Source organism: Sceloporus occidentalis, unplaced genomic scaffold, assembly GCF_023333645.1.
Source record: "Sceloporus occidentalis isolate IW3139 unplaced genomic scaffold, rSceOcc1.0.p SCAF_3, whole genome shotgun sequence".
NCBI lineage: Eukaryota > Metazoa > Chordata > Lepidosauria > Squamata > Phrynosomatidae > Sceloporus > Sceloporus occidentalis.
The window spans coordinates 91,015,504-91,034,669 of NW_028316983.1; the positions used below are offsets into that span (position 1 = coordinate 91,015,504).

Here is a 19,166-nt window from a genome sequence, read left to right on the forward strand (position 1 = left end):
CAGAAAAAAGAACATTCCGGGTTGGTCTTTATAGACCACTTGCTAAAGTGTGCTGAAGTCAGTTTCATTCCAAAAACACAATTGATACCTTAATGAAAATAGGTCATCATTGTCTAGAATTAGTTTTCTGAAAGAGACTAGACTTATCCAGGAATTTCTTGCTTTTTTCTGGAAAGAATGCAATTAGAAAAACTAGTTTTCAATCTTGCTTTTAAATAGGGGGTTGTTTGTGTATTTGTTTGAATTGTAAGGAAATTGCATGCCATCTACAGCTTGAAGTGGTTCAGGAAAACCAGGAATGGAAAAACCTGCCAGTCTTGTTCACACCGAGTTTCTGAATTGCTCAGTGTTATTCTTGACTGTTTATTGGGTTTTGCATGGAAAGCCATGTGTGCTTTGTGTACACTTTTTCAAAATGAATACATCTTTTGCTTTCATGTTACCAATATATGCATTTTAGTAGGTATTCTACATTGGCTAAAGCAGGCTTGTGTGAATTTTTTCACTTGTACCCATTACTGGTCAAGTAGTATTTTGAAATGAACACATGGATTAGAGTGCTTTCTGCACAACAAATCTCACAGGTGTACAGACTTCTCATGTAAGGTGCATTCTGTTACACCAGCCATCACATAAGGTTGTTTTTTTAAAAGAAATGAGTATTTCTGTATGAAAATATAAAACTAATTAATTACTTTTCTGTCCCTAAAGAAAACCTCAGTCATGACTCTATAGACTGTAAAAATTGGCCTTCAGCAGAGAGGTGATTCCTGTCAGACATTTTCATATAGATTGCCATGTCCTCATGGAGCTATGAACACCCAAACAACTTGAGTAGCTACCTAAGAGGCAAAAACTGACAGAAGGATAGTTATAGCTGTCCCAAAGCCTACAATGTAGCCAAGTAGCTCTGAGTCAGGAAGTGAATTGTTTCGCTAACAGCCTCAGTAAAGAGAACAATGATCTTAAAAATATATTAAAATCAGAGTATTACTGGAAGAATGGATTATGATTTTCTGGTTATACAGCAGCAAAGAGATGGCATGAAAGGGTAGACAAAGAAGACAAGAACGGCTCTGAAGTCTCTGCTAATGAAATAACATGGTATGCTGATAGTGGTGTGACTTTCACTTAGATTCCAGCTGTGACTACCTTACACACCTCCCTTCTTGACACTTTAAAACTGAAAGCTATACAGTCCAGTTTTTCCCAGTTAGGGGATTTCCAGATGGTCTGGGCAACCCACATGTTCCAAAACCATTGGTGATGATATCTGGAGCTGACAGGAGATGTAGTTCAAAAGATCTAAAGGCCATAAGGTAGAAGAAGGCTCAATGCCAGCTGGAGGCTTCCGTGTTATTGTGTACTGAATCCACTCCAAGAACCCTCTCACACTATACAATTATAACACTATGATTTTTGCTATAACTGCCATTGCTGCATCTTATGGAATCCTGGGATTTGTAGTTTGGTGAAGCACTAATACTCTTTGGCTGAGAATTCTAAGAAACCCACCCTAAACTATAAATTCCTGATTCCACAGGGTGAAACCATAGCAGTTAAAGTGAAATCAAAGTGCTGTAATTGTGTAGCATGAAAGGGCCCCTGAGTTTAGTCCAAACATCCCAAGGTGCTGAAGCAAATGGTTAAAATCTGGACTACAAGCCTGGGCAGATTTACTGGCCCACTGGCATGAGACCAAAGCTACCACTTAGAAAGCTTCACACACTGTGCAGAGTCTTACACTGCTTTCAGTTCAAATTCAATACACCCAGTAGCTAGGAACCATAGAAGGCATATGCATTCCTAATCTAAGTAAGTTTTAGCTTGAAATGTTATTCTTCTCCCTAGTCCAAATGAATACATGCTTGTAGAAGGGAAGAGATGTTGACAGTACTTCTGCATTTCATCCAGTAAAGCTAAGTGAGGCACTAATAGGTATAGACAGCCAAAAACATGTAAAATCATCTACCTCTTGAAAAAGACTTTTAGGATATCCTGCACTTTTACAACATTTTTTAAAATCATGTCTGTCTTCAGTTGTTATATATTGCTGTTTCTTCCTCCAAGAATAACACTGAAAGCCTATTACAGAAGCTTAAAGTAACCTGCAGCAAAATGGAAGGTGACACTGCCTATGAAAGGTCAAGAAATAATACAGACATATATTTAAGAGAAAGCACTAAGCAACAGAACTCCTGAAAGCACACTTCGGAAAGTATAGCCCCTTCTCTAAATACTGCCTCCACTTTTGAATTAAAAAAAAAACCCTGAATGACAACATGCATACTACAAATCCATCAAGAGAGAAAAACTGTTAACAAGGGGGGAAGTATATATTTTCTTGTTATTTTAGGCCAAGTCTCCATCTAGTCTGATACTCTATTATTCCGACTTGTCTGGTGTTTCTGGAAAATGCAGAGGTAGGACATGACATAAAAGCAGGGATGGAAAAGATATCATGAAATATTTGAAGAACAGGTGAAAAGGGGCTTTCCTGTAAACTGGGATTAGAAGACCAATTAGAACCTTTGCAGGAACTTTTTGCAAGACTTTTTCTGCCCAGTTTGAACAGGAAAAAAGTCTGGTTTTTTTAAAATGTAGAAAAACACATTTCTGCACAGAAAATATATGTTCTGCACACACACACATGGATAGTTTTTGTGTGCAGAAAAAAAAATTCAACTATAAATAGCCCCGAAAAACTGAGTTAACATTGATTAAATTACTTGTCCATGCTCACAAGAATGAAATTAAAGATTTTAAGTATAAGCCTCTTGTCACATCCTGTCCACTGAGCCCAGGGACCAGTGGCAGTGCTCAACTGGTTTGTTTCCTAATGCAGGGGGTGAGTAAATGTGGTATATCAGGGAGCTGCATTAACCCGCAGGAGTCCTTGGAGGGCTGCATCTCCACCACACACCCTTGTCAAACCTCCCATTTTTGCCCCAAGGTGCTCCCACTCCCTCTAGGGTCTATGAGAAGTCTTTATCCAAACTCTTGTCTCCTTTTGGACCATTTTAGGCCCAGGAGAGATTTGTTTTTGTTCTAAATAGGGAGGAAACTATTCACTTCTCCAGCCCAGATCTGCCTCTTTTCACTGGCTGCTCCTCATCCCTGGAACCTCCTTAGCCTCTTTACCTAGTTTTAAAACTGAGTTAAAAACAATACTGTTTAGGGAAGCACTCCCAGACATTGCATGATTGTTATCCTAGGTTTATTTTTATTTGTTGTTTGCTATATTTTATTATTTAAATGTTAATATGTATTATGTTTAATTATTTTTGTAGACTGTACACCATAGGCAGGTTTGTTTTGTTTTATTTTATTTTTAACTGATCATATGTACAGCACTGTGTAAATTTACAGTGCTTTATAAATATAGCTAAATAATAATAATAATAATAATAATAATAATAATAAAATGGCAAAAAAATGGAAAAAAATTGGGAAATGGTCCATGACTTCCTTGTTGGCAATGGGATTCAATAAAGTTTTCAAATTATTGTTTTTATTATTCCTGGAAGTCCTGGGGTCACCCCTTGCCCACCCCTGGTCTAATGGAATTATCTAGCAATTCATGACTTATGGCAGTCATCATATATAGAAGAAGAGATAAGATTAATGGAATGCTCATCATTGTGAAAGGCATCAGAGGTGCCAAAACAGAGGCTATATACTGTAGAGACACTCCGTGTGGTCTTGAATGTTTAGTGCAGATTAAATGTATGAAATTGCTGCAGATGGATGCAAGAACTAATTACTGGGGGGAAATGTACAACTTTGTGATGGAGAACCTGTGGTCCTCTAGATGCTGCTGGATGACAGCTCCTAACATATCTCAACCTTGGCTGCCCTGGCTCAGACAGACAGAAGCCAGGACAAATAGAAGTCCAATAGTATCTATGGAGTGAAAAGTTCCTCATTGACATATTACTTTCCGTTTTCATCCTTTCCCCCCATTCTGCATCAATTCAAATTTGGGATAAAGGCAATACCTCCTTTCATTCTCACAAAGCAACAGATGTTCAGAGGAACAAGGGATAGAAATGCATTTCCAAAATGCATGGACGATTGCATGCTATCTGTGTACACATCTGTATATATTTTCATACACACTGTGTGTGTGTGCACGCGCACTATGTTCCTTCAAGCCACCTGATCTGCATAGGGTACCAAGACTATACTGCAAGCTTTTCTAATCCCACTAGGACTCACCTCCCTGACAAACATAATTGATAGTCGGTCTCTGTACACATAACTACAAACTCACAAAGAAAGGTGGAAGTAGTCAAGTCTCTATCTGACAATGAGTCAATGATTTCAGGGCTTCAGCCAGAGACCTGATGGTCGTACAGCCTGGAACTCAGTTTAGCAAACTACAGTTTGGAAATGTTAGTGTTAAAGTCATTCATTCATTAGTGTTTTCTTTAACATTCATTGTTTAAATAAAAAACTAATTTATTTCATTATTTCTTAATCAAATATTAGTAAAACATTAGTTTTAAATTTTTAATAAAAATAATTTAAATCACTAAATATGACCAATCCTGAAAATTACCCCCAAAAGAAACAAATGTGACTTCATTAAAAATACATTAATATAATCTGAAAAGTTAATTGTTACTCAGGCAGTTAATGTTTCTGGGAATTAATTATTTAAGTAACAACTATTAAAATGGTTGATTAAAAAAAGAATTAGCGGAAGAAATTGAGTTTTAATGAATTGTCTTCATGCTGCAAGTCAACTATCTGGGACAGGTTTCCTCAGACTTCCAACCCTTTTACAGCAGGAGTGAGGAAAATATCTTGCATGGGCTTGCTTGTGCTGGCAAATTGTTTTAGCCACCCAGCTTCAACACCCAGTATTGCCATTTTGTTGCATGGGAGCTTATCTATGTTTAGGCTTTTTAAAAGCAAAGAGCAACTTTGTAGTCAGTTTCTGTTTCAATGACAGACAGTATAGCATGGAATCACTAGGTGTGTGTGTGGCAGGATGCAGACCTCACCAGGTGACACCCTAAGGAGGGTGACACCATAGCTCCTAAAATACCAACCTTTTGGCAGAAACAGGCTGTGGCATTCACCTGCTTCCCTTTAAAATGCTTTAAGAGATGAAAAACAAGAGTTGATGTAGGAATGGAATATGAGGGATAGGTATGCAGCTGAAGGTGAGTGTATTTTGAGAAAGAAGAGTAGACAAAGGTATGGAAGAAGGCAGTTATAGGTGAAAGGAAAATGAAAGCGGGGAAAGAGAGAAGAATGGGGCTGGAAGAACAGAAAGGAGATGTTAAAGGGAGAAATAGATCAAGGAGAAGAAGGAGAGGAGTAGTGTAAGAAGGATAAAGTGAAGGATTAATTGGATGAGTGGTGAAAGAAAAGTAGGAAAGGAGAGAAGAATAGTTATGGTTGTTTTCTATATTTAGTATTATAAATAATTTAAGATGCTTATGGCGCAGTACAGACCGCCATTCAGTGGTGTACTCGTGCCGATACTACTGCACCAACTGCACGCTCCCTAACCCTAATACGTGTGGATGGTGCCATCGTTACGTGGCCCCATCCACACGGGGCACGTGACGATGTCATGCACACACCGCGTTCAAATGGAGCAGAGTGTGTGTGACATCTCCGTGCTGCCACAGGCCTCTTACGATGGCCTAGCTGCGGCGCAGGAAGGAGCTCCAAAACGGAGCTCCTTTTTGTCATACGCATCGTTCCTGCAGCAACCAAACGGCCGGGGGAACAATGCCAAGGAGAAAGGAGTGGGTGGCCCTTTCTCCCATGGCTGTGGCTCCCAGGGTGTCTGGGGACATGGAAGTCCCAAAGACATCCCTTTTCTGGACAATGGAGAAGCGACATTTTGCCCCTTCTCCGTGGACTAGAAAAATTCCAGATTGGGGCCTCAGGGCTGCTGGTGAGGCTGCCCTGGCCCCAATCCAGAGTGAAAAGCCTGCACCCGCCCCATTGGGGTGGTCTGTACCACGCCTATGTCTATATGTTTGATGTGGTTGTAAGACTGGTTTTTTTCTTTGATTTTTTTGGTCTTTGTTCTTTTTATTGAAAAAATATATATATATATATATATATATATATATATATATATATTCTTTAAGAGATGGTGGGAGTGGGATGAAGCTCAGTGGGAGGAGAAAGGAGAGGCCCCAGAATTTTTTAAAATTAAAATTTCAAATTTCATTCTCAAACTCTCTCATGATAGTTTTGCTTTTCCACTGCCATAATTCGGAAATGATCTGATTTTGAAACAAAATTTGTCCAAGGGAAGCAAATGCAGGGGCTTATCCGAACATTACTGCTCATAGGTACTGCCTAAAATGTATATATTTTAATAAATAAAATAAACAGCATTTGAGGGGGAAAGGCCTGTTTAGCTAAGGAAAACTGCTAGAATTTCCTCCAAACACAGAAAAATGGCCATGAATAGTTTGTGGCATGCATCTGTAGTTGGTGGCATGCTTGTGCATAAATTATTTTTTTCATTTCTTGTCAGGTAAAAAAGAACAGATTTCACCATTTTGGCATGTGAGGAGTACAGGGTGTTAAAATGGGACCCGCAGCCCTCCAGAGTCCCCTTGGGAAGAGCTGTTCCCCTTCATCCTAATATTTGCCTACTCTAGGAGCCTCAGTGGTGGTCAGATTAGATATGATGAAACTGGTGGATTAGTGAAGCTCTAGTAATGCACTGAGAGATATTCATTCTATTATTTGTAGGGATCCTCCATCACTGTTAAATGCAGGATGTCTTTACAGATATTATAAGACATATACATTGTGAGCAAACCCCAATGCCTTAATGCTGAACTTCTCCATCTGAATGTCTTTTCTCTTCTACATCACAATGTTTTTCATTAAAATTCTGGAAATTCTAATATTGATATGGGGTATATATACCTATACCCCTTATCAGTATTAGAATTTTCAGAATTTTAATGAATTTTAATAATTTTAACCTATAGGGCATGGTGACTCAAGAGATTAAGATGCTGACTCTGGTGATTGCAAGATTGGCAAGTTGGCAGTTCGAGGCCCAACTGCCACATGATAAGTGAGCTTCCATCATTAGTCCCTGCTTCTGCCAACCTAGCAGTTCGAAAGCACAAAAAAAATGCAAGTAGATAAATAGGTACCTCTTCAGTGGGAAGGCAAACAGTGTTCTGTGCAGCCATGCTGGCCATAAGACCATGGAGTCATCTTTGACAATGCTGGCTGTTCTGCTTAGTAATGGTCCCTACAGTCAGAGATGACTTGACAATCTTGTCAAAGGTGAATACCTTTACCTTTATATATTCCTATAGATATATTTGATTAATCTTTCGTAACATTGGTATAATATTTGATTTAGAGGTAACGCATACTTAAGTAAAGATTTAAAAAGCTTGTTCCCCCCCTTTTTATAAGAAAATAATTAAGTGGCATAGGAAAACAAAATTGATATCGAAAAATTTATGACAAGAAGAAATTTACATATACCTATGTGAGAGCCAGTGGGGTGTAGTGGTCTATGACTCTGGATACAAGGGTTCAACGACCTGCTCAGCCACGGAAACCCAATGGAGGACTTAGGGTCCCCATAAATCAGAATGACACGAAGGCAAACAACAACAACAACAACAACAACAACAACACAAGCACACACACAAATAGCCCAAGCAGGGAGGAAAATATCTATTTTTGGAAATGACTTACAGTTTACTGTGACTTTTACTTTTCTCACATCTGGGACTGAGACATCATTTTCAGCGCTGCATTCATATTCCCCAGCTTGGTCTCTTGTAATTCCATAGATGTCCAAATACTGTCCATTTTCAAATGGTTTTGCTAAAATTAAGGGGAAATAAAAGAACAAGATATTTAAGAGAGAGAGAGAGAGTTTAGATGAAGTAAAATTGGAGCTGACTAAAGCTTTGTTCAGTATAAACAACTATCTCATAAGCTGCTACTTGAAACTGCTGACAGGACTTTTCCCAAAATGAAAGTGAAGAACAATAACATATTTCACCACTTCTCCCATGTACGGAAAACAACCTCACATTGTATGGTCTCTCTTAAGTATCAATATTGTAACAATGACAAGCATAGGAAAGAATACACACGATCTCTTTATAATTGATCAGAGTTAACTAACCTCAGCATACATCAAATAAATCCATGCCCATTTTGCAATTGAGCTGAGCAGCCTTCTAGCAGGCTAGAAGAAAATTCGCCATTACGCCTCAGTTTATATTGACTTTTACAAAATGTAAGGTTCCGCTTTAACTAGGAAAAAAGCTGACACATCTTTCAAATGTTTGCAGTGAAAAGGCATTTCATTTTATTTTTACTAAAGCTTTTGAATCACAGTGTTCCAGCTTCAATATCCATTGTGTCTTAGCTCAAGTTCAAATGTATATACAAACTTCTATTGTATGTGACTGATTTCAAAATTGAGATACAGGCCAACAAGAGAATGAAAAACAAATGCCCCAGGCTTGCTTAGTCAAACTATTCACAAGTAAATTCTCAAAATCAGGCTGCATTCTTGCAAATTCCTACTCAAACAGGGTGAAAACTCATCGGATTAGAACACAGAAATAAACCCAAAAGGTATCTGTGTATAAGTAGAGTGGGCCCTTGGCATCTGCTGGGGTTTGGTTCCAGGATCACCACCACCACCACACACACACACACCCTGGGTACCAAAATCTGTGGATCCTCAAGTCCCATTAAATACAATGGCTTAGTAAAATTATGTCCCTTATATAAAATGGCAAAATCAAGGTTAGCTTATGAGAATTTATATATTTTAGTAACATTTTCAAACCATGGATGTTTGAATCCATGGATAAAAAGATAAAGAGGGTTCACTTCATGAAAAATGGATGCCTTTATGGAATCTGCTACATAATAAGTAGGAGAAATGCGTTCCAATCTATTTAATTTAATCATACAATTCTTGTTGTTACCTGCTCTGGAGATTGTCTTGACTCATAGCGATACTGTGGATGACACATCTCCAGGACCCCATTGTTAACTCTCTAATGAACTCACTGCCATTTCAGGAACCAACTTTCAGTGCAGTCTGAGGACGATGCACTGAGTTGCAGTTCAACAATAACATAATAGAATACGGAAGCAAAAAATCCAGATATAGGTATTGGAAAAGCACTGACCACTTTCCACACTGAATGATGACTCATAGACACTGCTGATTTCATCCAACTCCTTGGAGGTTCTTTATCTTGGGTTGCAATATCTACAAATATTTACAAACTCTCCTCATTGACTCCTATCAACTTCTCCATCTGTAGCACAGCAATTTACAGCTTCAGTTCAATCCAAACTACAAGCTATCCAACCCATACCAATCCAACAATACACTCTCTACATGTAACAAACCACATGTGACCTGTCTCTTGGTCCACTTATATACAGGATTGGTTGTGAGTCATCATCTTGTGCCTCACAGCATGATGCAACCTCAGCAGAGTTTGCATCATGCCATGTTCTCTGACTCAGCATTTTATGGCAATCCCACAGGATATGATGCCACCTGTCAATCAAAATATTTTCACAATTATTTAAAGGTAAATTTACTAACACTTCTGTCCTCCACTGCTCTGCTCAGGTCCGGTAGTCTCAGGCCTGTGACCTCTCTGGCTGAGTCCAACTGTTTGGCATGTGGTCTTCCTCTCTTTCTACTGCTCTCTACCTTTACTAGCATTATTGTCATTTCTAATTATTCATTCATTCTCATGATTTGGCCAAAGTATGATAGCCTTAGTTTAAGCATTCTGACTTCCAAGGAGAGTTTGGGCATGATATGTTCTAGAATCCATTTGTTTGTGTTCATGGTCATCCATGGTATTGTCAGCACTCTTCTCCAGCACAACATCTCAAATAAATTTATTTTCTTTTTGTCAGCTTTCTTCACTGCCCACCTTTCACATCCATACATGGTGATGGGGAATACAATGGCTTGGATGATACTTTAGTGTTCTAAGTTATATCTTTATATTTTAGGTTCTTGTCCAGTTCTTTAATAGTTGTTTTTCCCTATATCTGCCTTCTTCTCATTTCTTGCCTGCAGTCTCCATTCTGATTATTTTTTGATCCAAGGTATGGAAACTCTTTGACTATTTCAATTTTCTCATTATCTAGGATAAATTCTCATCTAATGATCTTCTGTGGTCATTATTTTTGTTTTCTTAATGTTCAACATTAAGTTGACCTTGGCATGTTCTTCCATGAGCTTTTCAGTACAGTTGGCTTTTGGTATCCACAGAGGATCCATTCTAGAACCCCCCCCCCTCCATGGATACCAAAATCCATGGATGTTCAAGCCTATATTGTCTCCAATGGAGGATTGAGCACACAGCTGCACCGCCATTAGGGACAGCCCATTGTCCCGTGGCAGTGTGTGCCACTCCACCATTGGGTACAATGGAACTTAATGGCAGCATGTCAATAATAATAATAATAATAATAATAATAATAAAATTTATTTATGTTTCCCCGCCTCTCCCGGTGGATCGAAGCGGGGTTACAGACTAAATAACAGCACACAGTGCTTACATAAAAATTAAATTAAAAGCAGCTAAAAATGATAAATTATCCAATATCAGACAATAGCATCAACAAGCAAGACAGGGATCATACATAGACAGGGGCATAGCATTCATATCATATCAGGAGGTTATTCATATCAGGTTGGGTATGCTTGGCTAAAAAGCTTGGTTTTAACTGCTTTTCTAAATGTTTCTAGCGAGGCCGCCGAGCGGATCTCCTCAGAAAGACTATTCCAAAGTCTCAGAGCCGATGATGAGAATGCTCTTTGTGAAGTAGCAACATATTTAAAGGTTGCTATTTCCAATAGGTTCTTACCCGATGTTCTAAGAGTGCGGGGCAGAATATATAGGGAGATGCAGTCCCATAAGTAACTCGGGCCCAAGCCATGTAGGGCTTTATAGGTAATAACCAACACCTCGTACTGTGCCCGGAAGCAAATCGGGAACCAGTGAAGATCTTTTAAGATAGGTGTAATATGGTCGAACCTTGATGAACTGGTGACCAATCTGGCTGCCATATTTTGCACTGACTGAAGCTTCCGAGCTTGGCACAAGGGTAGCCCCATGTAAAGTGCATTACAGAAATCTAGACGAGAGGTTACCAGAGCGTGTACCACTGTTTCAAGGTCCCTTCGGTCTAGGTAGTGTCGCAGTTGGCGTATCAACTGAAGTTGATAGCAAGCACTTCTCGCCGTCGCATCTACCTGAGATGTCAATTGCAGGGACAAGTCCAGAAGTACTCCTAAACTGCGAACTTCGTCCTTCAGGGGAAGTGTGACCCCGTCCAGGACAGGTTGGCAAATTTCCTTCCTTAGACCCAAGGAGCCTATCACAAGTACTTCCGTTTTCTCTGGATTCAGTCTGAGTTGGTTTCCTCATCCAGCCCATTACCGACTCCAGGCAGGCATTCAGAGGAGAGATGCCATCCTTAGTCCCTGTATCAGTCGGAGACACAGAGAAACATATTTGGGTGTCATCAGCGTACTGATAACACCACGCCCCATGTCTCCAGATGATCTCTCCCAGCGGTTTCATGTAAATGTTGAACAGCATTGAGGGACACCAGATGTCAGTTCCCTCTTAGAGGAGCAAGTGTCCCTCAGCTTCACCATCTGGAATCTGCCTGAGAGGTAGTATCGGAACCACTGGAGCGCAGTGCCCCTGATACCCAGCTCCCTCAGGCACTCCAGAAGGATACCGTGGTCAATGGTATCGAAAGCCGTTGAGATGTCCAAGAGCACCAGCAAGGTCACACTTCCCCTGTTGATGCCCAGATCGACTAAGGCGACCATGGCAGTCTCAACTCCTTATCTCGTCTTATTACATCATTAGAAGCCTTTAAGAAGGCATTAAAGACTGATCTCTTCCAGCAGGCATATCCACCCGGCCTGCTATAGTTGAGGATTCCCACCCCGATTTGATAATATCGCAAAACAGATTAATCAGACACTTTGTTTCCCCTACTGTAACACCGCTAGCTGACTAGTATTGACTAGTATTGTATTGTATTTTACTGTATAATGTTGTTGTATAATGATGTTTTTAATTTGTTGTGTATTTTGTAAATTGTATTGCTGACATTGATGTGATTCCACCTCGATCCACAGGGAGAGGCGGGAAATAGAAAAATAAAATTATTATTATTATTATTATTCTGCCCTGAAGCCGGTTTGAAATGTCATGAACTGCCATTAGGGACAATGGACAATGGAGCTTAATGGCAGCATGGCTATGTCATGTGCTGCCATTAGGGACAGCCACCATTGTCCCGTGGTGAATACGCTGCCACTGGAGACAACATGGGCTTGCTATCCATGGATGCTTGAATTTCCCAGATGGTAAGTCTGTGGATACCAAGGGCCGACAGCAATTGCTCCAGGTTTTTTCTTGTTTTTGCTAGTAATGTTGTGTCATCTGAATATCTTAGGTTGTTAACATTCTTTCCTCTGATCTTCACTCCTTCTATGAGTCTAAGCCTGCTCTACATATAAGGTGAATAGATAGGATGATAGTACGGAGCCTTGTCTGACCCCTTTGCTGATTTGGAACCATTCTGTTTCTCCATATTCAGTTCATACAAAACAGGACCATAAATGAACATTTCTGTAGGAAGCATGATTTCTTTGTTCTTGTATGCCTTCAAGTCGTTTCTGACTTATGGCAACCATAAGGTGAACTTAATGTGGGATTTTCTTGGCAAGTTTCTGCACAGGGGGTTTGCCATTGCCATCTTCTGAGGCCGAGAGAGTGTGGCTTTCCCAAGATATAACATTAATATTTACTGTTCATTTCTTGATGTGAGAAGCAGGCTTTTAAGAAATATAACAGAGCTTAAAAAAAAAACTTGCTTGATGGTCTTTCACATTGTGGGATTGTGTGCTATTTGGGCGTCTTCATTAGGATGGTTTTTTTTTATCCCTGCATGATCTCAACCAAATATTATGTACTAAACATATCAACATCAAAGCACTGTATAACCAGTTTGAGCTGGCTGCATGATGATATGATTAACAGAAGACAAAACTTCCTATTGGTTTCTATTCTCATTGTTAAATGGGGAAAGAGTTAAGTTTCCCAGTGATCAGAATGTAAATCAAATGCTAGAAAAATAGAAATGTCACAGGGCCTTTTCATACTACACAATTATAGCTCCATGTTTCTAACTGCCATATCTACATCCTATGGGATCCTGGGATTTTGCAGTCTAGAGAGGAGTATTTAGAATGTTTAGCCAGAGAGCTCCAGTGCCCCATCAAACTACAAACCACAAGACTCTCTGGAATGTAACTGTGACATCAAAGTCAAATCAAAGTGCTATAACTGCACAATGTATGAAAGGGACCAGAGAGAACTAGAAAGTTAGGAGTTACACTGTCATGCTTACCAACATATCAATAAGGCCCTAGTATTCCTTCCTGCCATCTTTCCTGAGTGGGCAATCAAAATTGATCTTTAGATCACTTCTGCAAATATTCTGATGCAAGTTGGACCACTATGTCAATCATAACCAAATCCCTCATGTGCAAAAGCTTGTTGACTGTAGTTAGCTGGGAAGGCTCCCTGAACTCCACAACATCCCCTGTCAGAAAGGTTCAACAATTGTTGATTCCAGGTTCTATTATTCTCAGATCATAAGGGAAATTGGAATCATAGAATAATAGAGTTGGAAAGAACTGTAAGGCCCCCATCTGTTTCAACCTCCTGTCATGCAGAAACACAAATCTAAAGCACTCACAAAAGATAGACAGCCAACCTCTCTTTTAAGACTACTAAATATGGAAAATCCATCACCCTCCAAGGCCCCCTATTCCACTCTCAAACAGGTGCTACCTTAAAGAAGTTCTTCCTGATATTTAAGTGGAATATATGTTTGTGTAATTTGAATCTGGAATCTCTGGAGCACCACAAAACAAGCTTGCTTCGTTTCCTACATGACATTTCTTCAGATATTTAAAGATGGCTATCATGTCACCTCTCTGACTTCTCCAAGCTAAACATAGCAATAGCAATAGCAAGTACATTTCTAAACTGCTTATCAGTGCACTTAAGCACTCCCTAAGCAGTTTACAATATGTAAACTAATTGTCTCCAACAAACTGGGTACTCATTTTAGCAACCTCGGAAAGATGCAAGCCTGAGTCGAGCTTGAGCCCTTGGCTGGTGTTGAACTCGCAACCTTGCAGTTTGTGAGGGAATGGCTGCAGTACAGGCATTTAACCACTATGCCACCAGTGCTTCTGGTGCCATAAGCCATTCCTCACAGGGATTAGATTCCAGACCTTTCATCATCTTTTCTGGGCATTCTCCAGCTTGCTAATATCTTTCTTGCACTGTGTTCTCAGAAACTGGACATTCCAGGTGAGATCTTACAAACCAGTATCAACCAATTCTCAATATCTCAACCAATTACAAATTCAACTAACAGTAGCACTGCTCATAGTTCACCAGCCTGTCTGTAAGAATGTAATGGGGGACCTACTGAAATCAAGATACACTATATTCATAGCACTTCCCAAGTTTGTTGTAACTCCATCAAACTGAGGTTAGTCTGGCATGACATGCTTTTGAGAAGTCATGCTGGCTCTTAGCAATCATAGTATCCTTTCTAAGTGTGCAAAAACTGACTGTTTAATTATCTGTTTTAGGGCAAGCTGCCTGGTCAAGTAGTTGCTTGTGTCTTCTTGTTTGCCTTTCTGAAAATGCAGACCTTTTCAAGTTTTGTGGGATCTCTCCTGTTTTTCAAGAGTTCTCAAAGATGATTGACAGTGGCTCTGAAATTACACATCCTCAAGTTTCTTTGGTGCTCTTGGATGAAGTTCATCTGGCTTGACTTTATTTTGGGTAGCTACATATTCCTTTACTACCTCTATCAATTCTGGGCTGCAGTCTCTTTACTGTATCATTTGTTGTTATTTTCACCAGTTGGAACACTGTTTTCTTTTGGGATAAGACTGAGGCAAATAAGTTTTTGAATCTCTTTTTTCCCTGTTAGCATTTCACTATCTTTTCTACACAACAGTCATACCATTTTCTTATTCTTCCCCTAACTCCAAACATAGCCACTGCCTCTTTAAATATTTTCAACCTCTTTAGCAAGCTTGAGTTCATTAAAAGCCAAACCCAAAGAGTGTTCAGCAATCACTCCTCTTCATCCTGGAGAGAAGTGACTAGTGGGGTGCCAAAGGGTTCTGTCCTGGGCCCAGTGCTATTCAACTTCTTTATCAATGACTTGGATGATAGAATAAAGGGCATGCATATCAGATTTGCAGATAACACCAAATTAGGAGGAGTAGCTAATAGCCCCGAGGACAGGATCAAAATTCAAGATGACCATAAAAGATTAGAGAGCTGGGCCAAAGCTAACAAAATGAAATTCAACACGGAGAAATGTAAAGTACTGCATTAGGGTGGAAAGATGAAATGCATAGATATAGAATGGGGGACACCTAGCTTAACAATGTGTGAAAGGGATCTGGGCATCCTAGTAGACCACAAGTTGATATGGCAGCTAAAACGGCCAATGCAATTTTAGGCTGTATCAATAGAAGTATAGTGTCTAGATCAACTGAAGTAATAGTGCTGCTCTATTCTGCTTTGGTCACCCCTCATCTGGAATACTGTGTCCAGTTCTGGGCACCACAATTCAAAAATGATGTTGACAAGTTGGATTGTGTCCAGAGGAGGACCACCAAAATGGTGAAGGGTTTGGAAACCATGCCTTATGAGGAAAGACTTAGGGAGCTAGGTATGTTTAGCCTGGAGAAGTGTTAAGAGGTGATATGATAGTCCTGTTTAAGTATTTGAAGGGGTGTCACATTGAGGATGGAGCAAGCTTGTTTTCGGCTGCTCCAGAGACCAGAACACAGAACAATGGATGCAATCTACAGGAAAAGAGATTCCACCTCAACATTAGGAGGAACCTCCTGATAGTAAGAGCTGTTCGGCAGTGGAACAAACTCCCTTGGGGTGTGGTGGAGTCTCTTTCTTTGGAGGTCTTTAAATAGAGGATGAATGGCCATCTGTCAGGGATGCTTTGATTGTGATTTCTTGCTCTTGTTGTCTCTTCCAACTCTATGATTCTATGACTTGGTCAATCCTATCCAAAGATCCCACTATTTTATTCCTATTGACCAGGGCTGCTACAACACTTCAGAAATAAAAAAAAATCTGACACCACTCTAACTTCAGTTCTGGGATTTGTCTGATTTGCTTGGAAGAAATACATTGTACTTTGGTAGTGCACCAGAACTCTCTCACAGGAAAGGATATCTCACAAAACTACATATTCCAGAATAACATAGCATAGAGCTATGTCAGTTAACTTCATAAAGCTGTGCACTTCAGCAAAGGATTCAACCCAGGTAACAGAATGAAGTCATTGTGCCACTTTGCCTGGCCCCTTGGTTTTATTTGGTCTTGTACAATTTTGTGGCACAGCATAGTAATATTTTTTTCAAGTAGTTGAAAGACAAAATAATAGCACTAATATGCTAAGAAAAATATGAGTGACAAAAATCCAGAGGGAGACGAGAAAACTATTAATGGGATACAACAAACTGAAGCAGTTTTCTTTCTTTCTGATTTGCTTGGAAGAAATACATTATGAAAGGTAAGCTTCAGCTAAAAAGCCAGCTGTTTCATTTATGTGGCTGGCTGCTGCTACATTTCATTGGGGCCAGATTGAATGAATTTCTAGGAAAGTATTATTTACTGACATTTTGAAATGAAACATATGCTAGCTATATTTTTCTTTACTTGAAAGTAGTTGGAGCTAGTAAAATGTGCTTCTTAAATATGCTATTGCAGCAAGATTTTGATATACTTTGCTATGGCAGATGCCTACTGAAAAATGTATATCAAGTTGATGTCGTAGCACTGTAACAGATGATGAAATGTAAAACAAAAGATATGCTTAAGTAAAATGCACCTCAATTTTCAGCATTCATGATTAAATACTTTTAGATTCTAGTGATCAGCAGAGGAAAATTGTTCAGTTATGAGGCCTTCCCTTCTAAATACTCATGGTTGTCCTATATTATACATGAGAATATACTTTTCATGTTAATCTATGAAATGTCATAGTGTGTTTGTACTTTTTGGGGAAAGTGTTTCATCATCTGTCACTGACTTTGTGAAGTTGTATTTGTCCACCATGTTCATTTCCATTCAGACTTTACTCTGAGGATTCTATTTCAAAAAGCCCATGGCTGGAGTATCTCACTTGGTTATCTAAGGCACATGTTATTTTAGATGTAACAAAACCATATTTTGCTTCGAAAGACGTTTTTAAAAACCTGTGGGGCAAGAAGATATAAAGTGTATCAGACATCCTTCATTTAGGGAATGTTCATCCTGACAAATATCACAGGAGAAATCCTCAGGCAACCACAAAGCAAACGACCATTTTAGACAAATGACCCCTATTCTACGCCTTCCCCTCTGGAAACTGTTAGGTTATGTCAACAAAGATTAGAAAGCCATCACACTATCACAAATAGGGGGCTGTTAACAGTTAGTGCCACAATACTTTCAGCTATACTTCAGGAGCATAATTCATAAAGTACAATGGCTTCTAAGATGCACTGAAACGAAAGAAAACTGCTAAATTAATATGAAGCCTATTCAAGGGGATGAAGGAAATACAGAGGTCATAGCATGGGAGTATATAACCCATGAAATGACTAATATTAGACATTTCCTCCTGGATCATTCACACATACGTTTTCAATATGTTAGATGGCAGCACTGAGTGATGAGTCACATAGCTGGAAGAACTACTTATCAGCAAGAGTCTACCATTCTGACTGGCCATGTTAGCCAAATTAAATTTTGTAGTTGCTGGCCAGTGGCACATGAAGCCTTATCTGAAGCCCTCAGGGTGTCATTTCCTGAGAGAAATGGCGCTAAAACTGGTGCTAAAATTTGCCACAGAAAGACCAGGGATGTTTGTTCGTTTTGCTGGAGATGAGTGGAGAAAGCATATGGTGCTGGATATATTCTGCTATGGTCAAGCAGAGTATCTTTGTCCAGCAGCACCCAATGCCTTCATTTTGTTTTCTATGGTGTGCACATAGTGTTTTTTTCCTCAAAGTGAAAGCCTGTGTAGGCAGGAGAATGTACTCTTGGGTGCCACTGTCTGAACATGCTCTGGTTGTTTTCAGGCAGTAACACACAAAGTTTCCTGATCCCTACTTCTGCCATGTAGCTACTAAACAATCTTAGCCTTCCTTCTTCTTTAATGGTCACCATGCAACTGCTTGGGTAATCCAGTCCCTCTCTTCAGTTTAAAATTTAGGGGGGAAATTAGCTGTTTGTCACACTCACCAAACTGACACTACACTTAACATGGTGAGCATATTTGTCGAAGCCTGGCTATCACAGATTTAACACTCTTCTTTGCTTCCATTTCATTACACATCACACATTATTTTTCACAGTTCACTTATTCAGCTGCCAGCACTGAAGTGGAAAACTAATACATTGTGGTATAAATCACGTGATGTAAATACATGTAAGAGCTGGCCCCTTTTCAATGAAGAATGAACTTCAGCAGTTTGAATTTAGTTAGCAGGATGATATAGTTTAATTATCATAAATTTATATTTTTATTCAGAAGAAATCTGTATCCCTGGGTTCAGAAATCAGCTTGAAATACGTTGGCTGCATTTGCTTGCCACAAGGGAACAACTAGAAATAGTAGAGGAGGAAAGCTTGCAATGATTGAGAACAGAACTTCTGTCCAAGATCAAGGATGAAGGAGACATTATAGATTTTGTTTGCATTTTAATATGAGTCAACACAATTTTCACTTCCCCAGAAAAGGCACAAACCAGATTGCAATTATCCATCAGTTTTTGAAGTTTTCTGAATTTTAAAATGCATTTCTCTGGATTTAGAAATGAGGAAAAAATGCACAGAGTAGGGGGGAAAGTTGCACATTTGGAAAAAGAGTATACAAAAAGGCATATGTTGGAGGAAATGTATTGGAAAAATGAAATATATATATATATATATATAAATGAGTAATGCATATAATTGCATATGATGTATTTTATATAAGGCATGTAAAATGTGTTCAAACGTTTGTACATATACAGTACA

At 39.3% G+C, this 19,166-nt stretch overlaps 1 protein-coding gene across 2 annotated transcripts in view; it reads right to left on the bottom strand.

The window, feature by feature from the left end:
* NEGR1 (neuronal growth regulator 1) overlaps positions 1-19,166 on the bottom strand; it is a 684,663-nt gene that overhangs the window by 185,613 nt on the left and 479,884 nt on the right. For both annotated transcript variants that reach the window (XM_089515440.1, XM_089515441.1), the window contains exon 4: positions 7,708-7,839. In XM_089515440.1, the coding sequence (XP_089371566.1) occupies positions 7,708-7,839 (132 nt within the window). The remainder of the gene's footprint in view (positions 1-7,707; positions 7,840-19,166) is intronic.